The sequence below is a fragment of the Triticum urartu genome, unplaced genomic scaffold (assembly GCF_003073215.2).
Source record: "Triticum urartu cultivar G1812 unplaced genomic scaffold, Tu2.1 TuUngrouped_contig_5638, whole genome shotgun sequence".
Taxonomy (NCBI): Eukaryota; Viridiplantae; Streptophyta; class Magnoliopsida; order Poales; family Poaceae; genus Triticum; species Triticum urartu.
In genome coordinates, this window is record NW_024116328.1 from 1 (window position 1) to 7,023 (window position 7,023).

At 43.3% G+C, this 7,023-nt stretch overlaps 1 protein-coding gene across 1 annotated transcript; it reads right to left on the reverse strand.

Moving 5' to 3' along the window:
• Positions 1-17: 17 nt before the first annotated feature.
• On the reverse strand, positions 18-6,558 carry LOC125529488 (disease resistance protein RGA2-like; the record flags this gene model as incomplete). Its single annotated transcript, XM_048693902.1, has 9 exons — positions 6,515-6,558; positions 6,406-6,425; positions 6,304-6,347; positions 3,953-6,078; positions 1,733-3,802; positions 1,609-1,628; positions 346-365; positions 184-252; positions 18-92 (listed from the first exon to the last, which is right to left on the reverse strand). Coding segments are annotated over exons 1-9 (4,488 nt in total), but the record flags the coding sequence as incomplete, so codon positions are not given.
• Between the last annotated feature and the right edge of the window lie 465 nt (positions 6,559-7,023).

Below are 7,023 nucleotides of genomic sequence, written 5' to 3' on the forward strand. Positions count from 1 at the left end.
TGCTGAACGGGGGCAACTTGATTCCTGTCAGCTCCACCTATGGCATTTATATTCAGGCTATTAAGTGCTTCCTTCTCCCAGTTCAATCCATACTGCAGAAATATAAAGATTGGTTATTCAGTTATAATGCATCTTAATGCCTTTTTGGAATTTCAAAATTGCACATGCCCTGAAATGCATTACCTTCAGACTGCTACTGCTCCCTATTATCTGAATTGTCTCCAGGGGTGCAGTGCTATTCCTGTGAAGATCCTATACGCCATTAAACAATAAAAAATAAAATTTATGATGAATGGAAGAATATCTGGTATTAGTAGAATGAAGACTGAACCGAAAAACAGCAACCTTATCTGTTGCAAGTAGACCTGATAGGCATCAGTAGAATGTCTACTGGATTGAAAAACTGCAAACCTTATCGGTAGGAAAACACTGACAGTTCATTGTTTTCCGTAGTTACGCCAAGATGATCCCTAAAGCTGAACAAACAAACACTAGAAAACCTGAACAGCAAGCAAACAGAAATTAGGAATGCAGGAACACCTAATACTGATATAAATGTAGCAGTGTATGAAATTTTTTGATAACCTTAATATCAGTAGCTTGACCCCAAAGTCTCATTTATTCCATAGTGATATTTTGATCATCACACCCGAAATTGGGAAGTAGGCTATCATGTCTTGATGAATGACAATAACCCAAAGTTAAATGCAAAATATGAAGAAGCTTATAAGATTGAACGAACACCTGCTGCACAGAGAACCAAAACAAATGGTTATCACTGGTTTCGTTGGTAATTACATCTAGGAAGAAAAGAAGAGAGACTTGCAGTAGGCATTGGCTGATAATTATGTTAGTTTTCTCGAATTGTGTAGAGAAATCTGAAATACAGCAGACCAATGTGCATTTGAATGAACGAGTTATCGAAATCTGCGTGCTATGTATCCTAGGTCTCTAGAGTAAACCAGCAGGCAAGTTCAAGTTATGTTTTGCTTTAAACCTCATATGTGAACACATGAGGTGAAGGGATGCACGTTCTGTTTTGTGTAGCAGTTCAGTCTAGAGTTTCTATTGGTCAGTCTTAAGTTGTGAAATAGTGGTCATGTCTTGATATTTCTGTGTCAGTTGTTCAGGCTTAGCATATGTACTATGTACAGAGGTTGAAGTTATATTTTCAGAAAGGCACCTTGTTGATGCACCAAATCTGTGCTTCTGCATGCCATTTCGTTTGATTGATATTTATCAATTAGACGTGACTTTTATTCTGTTCTTGCATCTTTCTGCTTCCTCTCTCACATCTACTTTGCTTCCACCAAATTATCTCTTCTATATAATTTCTGGTTGCTAAATTAATCAACTTCTCCTGGTTCACCCGCCCGCTTCTCCACCAAAACCCCCAAATAATACTGTTACTAGTGTGTAGTGAAAGATCAGGGCCGATCAGCACACACCGTGTCTTATCAGATATGGTACAACAGGAGTAAAGATGTCCTTACCAGATTTATGTATAGGAAGGAAGACTATAGCAACAAGACCCTCATGTCATGTCATGCATGTGGCAAATGTGTTTGTATCGAAACAGCAGAACTCTACAAGACTAGAAGAATGTACAAGGGAACTCCAATGCAGTCCTGCACAGTGGATGGGAATAAACGCAGTGTTATTAAGCAGGATTGCAGGAAAAGGGCAAAGCGAAAAATTACGAAAAAGTGTGTTTGTGTTACCCTTGGATCACCGGTTTAATTTGATTTTGGGGATGGTTCCCACTAACCCCCTGCACTGTTGTTTTAGCTCTTCGTTGCGGCAGGATTCGACACTTAGCTCTTGCAGTGAATCAGGGAGGCCATCATTGGGCAATGACGAGATGGCTGGACAGTAATAGATTGCTAATTTCCTGAGGCTGGTAAGGTTGTGCAGCCCTGCAGGGAGTTGTTGAAGGTCGTCGAAACGACAAAAATCAAGTTCCTGGAGGGAGGAGAGGCGCTGAAGGGCATCCTCTTGCTCCTTGCTGAAGCGCTCCATCTTACTAGGCCAATCTCCATAAAGTCCTAGCTTGGTGAGGGAGGAAGAGAGGAAGCTGCATATGGGTGCAGAAAGGAGCCCCGCTGCATCATCCGTGGAGAGCTCCTGCAGCGTGGATGAAACAAACTGTGTCTGTTGTTCTTCTACTTCCTCGTCCTCCAAATCCTGTTTTGGATTGGGATCCCAACCAGCAAAGAAACCAGGGCTGCCATTCACTTCTAATTTACTGAGCTGACCCCCGGTAGTAAGGAGATACTGCAATCCCTCACATTTCAAATCCTCTCCACAATAATACAATTCTAATATGGTGAGAGAGGAGAGGTTTGAGAGGGGCTCCAGTGTCCTCAAGCCTTTCACATCCCAAAGCCTCAGAAACTGCAGGGAGGAAGGGAAAATGTGATAGGAAAAGGAGAAGGTGGATAGAAACTTTGGGGTATTCTGTATTGTTAATCTCTGAAGGGATCGCAAGGCTTGGAGCCATCCTCCTCCACCAGGAACAAGAGTTGGCGGGTCCACCAGGACCAGCTCTCTGCAGAAAGAGAACTCCAATTCCCGTAGTGAGTCACATAGATGAGGTGGGAAGAGCAACACCCCATCATCCTCTTCCTCTGCTGCTGCTGCTGCTGCTTCTTGTGTTGTTTGTTGCACATCCACCCCCACTACCAGCTTTTTTATGTTTTGACACCCACATATTTCCAATTTGGAGAGCTTTGGGAGGTGGGGGAGGAGGTCTGTCAATTCCTTCCCACTATTACAATTTGAATGGTCAACAATCAATGTCTTCAACGAGGTTAGCATTAGAATGTGCTTCAACTCTAGAGGTGGGCACCTCTTGAGCGTCAGCTTCTCAACACTTGTTTCCTTATCAAAAACTAACACTTGGTCTATGCTATGTAGATCACCCTCTCCAATAATGTGCAATTGTGCTCCATCAGATGATTTTGAGTAAAAAAACCAGTTTAGCATCTTTACAGATTGCATCATGACAGAACACAAACTTCCGGTCAAGGAGATGGGAATCATCAAGAATTCGGGACAGTCGTGTACCTCAAGCTCTTGTAGCTTGGGGAACCAATCTGGGGAAACAATGTGGTTTGAGAAAGGCATCCCCGACACTTTCGGGCAATTCCTAATTTTCAGAACTTGCAAAAGAGGGAACATATGAGCATCCAGTGGCAGCAACTCTCCACTAGACGGAGACTCTTGTTCAGCTGGGTAAACCCAATTTTCAAGACTTCCTAGGCCAATGAATTCGAGCTTTGTTAGCATGCAAAAACTTTTCTCTATCATAAACTCTTTCAGTCTGGCAATATCCTCAAACCTTAATTCACGAAGATCCCATGCCTTCCCTAAAGAAGGAGAAACTTCCCAAGAAACACCACAAATATAAAGAGATTGTAGAGCTTCAACAGCAAACTCATCACCTAGCCATGTTGGACAACATTGACCTCCATGCCCTCTAATGCACAACACTTGAAGATCTCCATGAGGTTGAAGGCTCTCAAGAACAACTGCTTCCATACTAGGCTCAACACTAGGCCGCTCACTATCCCAATGCAATGTTAAACTCCTCAAGTATTTTTTCTCCATCAGTTTTGCTTGAGCTGCTTCTTCTACTGTATCTATCTTCTCAAGGTTGTAGATGCCAAGCTCCCTTAGCTTGGTCAAATGCTCTAGTTCCTTAGGTTCAAACCCTTCACTTTTTTTATTGACTTGAAATACCTTTAGCTCTTCTAAGAGTTTAAGTTTTCCCACATTGTAAATATCAGGATGAAAGGCAGGCCTGGAGGTAATAGGTTCTAGCCAGCCTCCTGGCCCCAGAGTTAATGTGCATCGGTAAGGCCGTCCAGAAATTCCATTCCCCAGACCCCACCTTGAGTGGGAGCTTTTAACACCAGTTACACCCTTGTAAATATCAACATAAAGTGGATACTCACTTGGGACATAAAAATGACACAATTTGGCAAGGTTGCTCAAGTCTTCGGGCAAATCACGACCGCCGCCCCACAGCTCAAGATCTAGAATCCTCAAATGATAAAATTTAGAGATGCCAAGTGGTAAATGCATCTGGCTCTCATATGTCCCTAGACATAGGTATCGTAGGTGGACAAGTCTTGAAAAGTTACGTAACATGGACTCCATAGGACAAAGCATGATGGGCAAATGAAGAATACGAAGAGTGATCAATTCCCCCCAAAATTCACCAAATATCTTGACAAAATCTTCATCCATTTTTCCAAATAACATCAATGTTTGCAAATGTTCAACCTTGAATCTTGTCTTTATTTCTTCCAATTGAATCTTTAATTTTTTAGCAAAAGCTGCATCATATTTACCTAAGTCATCTATGGTTATAGACAAGTGACGGGTGGTTGGCAGAATCTCCATTGATCCAACATCAGGGAGACGTGAACTAAGACAATCATGTGATGTAACCTTCAATGCCAAATCATGCAGTAGGTCATGCATAACATACCGCATATCACCATAAGTCTTCTCTTCCCTGAAAAATCCATGGATGACTAACTCATTTAAATTGCTCAAACCTATATCTTCAAATGTTTTGTTTTGATCACTAGATATCAAAATATCTAGTCCAACCCACAGGTTGATGAGCTCATGGCTTGTGAAATGGTAGTCCTCGGGAAACAATGCAGAATAGGAAAAACATTGTTGCAGATGGAAAGGGAGAAAATCATAGCTAAGCTTCAAGGCAGGCATAATTCCATTGTTACTAGTCTCCCATTCTTTACTTTTTAGGACCCTTTTCCAATGCCCCAAAGTATGGTGTTTACTCAGTAATCTACCAACCGTTTTTGCTGCAAGAGGGGAGCCTTTTAGTTTTTCCATTATCTTATCTCCAGTCTCAAGCAAAAATTGTTTATCTTTTCCACATTGCTCATTGCCAAAGACAAATGCAAAGAATAACTTCCTAAAATCTTCACACTCTAAGCCATTCAGTTCTACTGAATGGTCAATTGTTTTGACTTCCTCTGATATTGCTTGAAAACGAGTTGTGACCAGAATCATTGAACCCTTTTCTTCTGATTTCTTGAGTATTGACAATAATTTTCCCCAGTCATCCCCATTACTGATCCGCCATATATCATCCAATACAAGTAAGAACCTTTTAGATTTTAATCTTCGTTCAATCAACTCCTCTGTTGTACTGCACTCTTTTTCACTTCTAACTCGAGGGATAGATCTTTTAATCTGTTCTAGCACCTTATCCAGATTGAAATCGAGCGACACACATATCCAAATCTTGACTGGGAAATGATTTTGCACTTGTTGGTTGCGATATATATGTTGTACCAGAGTTGTCTTCCCCATCCCCCCTGGACCAATAACCGGAAGCACACTCAGACCCTTGTCACAGTATTGACCCTTGGTGATGTCATGTATGATGCTATTTATGACACAATCCCTCCCGTACAGTTTTGGCTCATCAATTCGACCTGTGGTGATGGGATGACTCTGGGTAATGTTTGGGGCATTTCTAGGGCCACAACCGTGCAGAATCGTGTTAACCTCATTGCGCATACGCTGCAGTTTCTCTACAATGCCCTTCATCTTTTGAGAGGACTCAACCCTATTAAACTCAAGTTTTGGTGTTTCTTGCGCATTGCCATGATCGTGATCACCAACATGTGGACGCGAGGAAGATGCGAAAGGGAGGAGTTTACCGAGCTTGGGCATGCATCCGTTGACGTCCTGGTTGGTATCTTGCGCTGAGGAGGAACCACAGTGTGACCTCTGCCGGTGCTTAGCGCACTGCCAAGGGCAACAGCTGACCAGATTGCCAACAGCTTTGGCGGTGTGGCGAGCGTTGAGGGCGAGGTCACGAATGTAACCCTTATTATGCTTGTCGGCAGCATGATATGTGCCGCGGAGCTCGTCGTGGATGCGGAAGTAGTCCAGCTCGTCCAGCAGGTCTTCGGCATCGCTCGCCGAATCCCGCAGCCTCTGCAGCAGCATCTCCATGGCGGGGCCACCAAGCTCCTTGAGGGCAGCTTGGTCATCTTCCCATAGCCGATCGACACACAGTGCTACCCAAGTCTGCTACACAAGATCCTACAGTCGATGGCCAAGAAGCGGCTCATCATTTGAAGAGCATCTTGAGCTGCTCGATGGTGCAGAGTGCAGCGAATGGTGCTCATCTCATCTCCTCTCTGGTGATGATGACATCTTGGAACTTCACTGCCTTAATTTGGCCATGATCGACGCCGCGTGCTCCAGTAAGCAGGCACACGGAATAGCATTTTCCAAAAAACAACTGAATACCAGGACCTCAAGCAAGCCAGATGAGATGAGCAGCATTCTTTCTTCTGCTCACAAGAACACAAGCTGGCCATTTATTTCACCAACAGGCAGGCAGCTACGTACCCTCCGTTCCATGCTCACATCTGCAGATACATGGCTGGTGAATTTAGCTGATTACAGTACACATATAATGTCCCTCTACTCAGAGCAGAAATGAATAATCCCTTGTTACCTTTGCAGTGCCAGTTTTGGGTAATAAAAAGCTGTCAGCTGCATCATCCGGTATTTTGGGCTTGAGCAAATGACAATCTTGTTTGTTACTTTGTCATTATGACCTGCACAGAGGAGTTGCTTGTTAGTTACTACAGAAAGCATCATCTCTCCATGTGATTAAAATAAAGCAGATCTGAAATATTTAGTAGACCTGGCCTTGATATTTCACTTCCGCAATGATGCAGCCGCAGCACGGGCCTCCTTCAGAAAACAACTTGACAATGTGCCTTGGGAGATGCTATTGCAGCGACTGCAGCAATTCCTGGGTGACCAGCACCATTCTCGTGTGGTGGCTGTTGCGGCGGCTGAAGACTGCCTCAGTCAACCACACATTTCCCCCAACTCAATATGTTGCTTCCCTAGGAGATTGATCTACAAAACAAGGCAATATCATAACTCAGATTAGCTACCAACAGTACATGCATGTCTGACTGAAGTAGATAAAACATCAATCAGAGAGAGGCACTT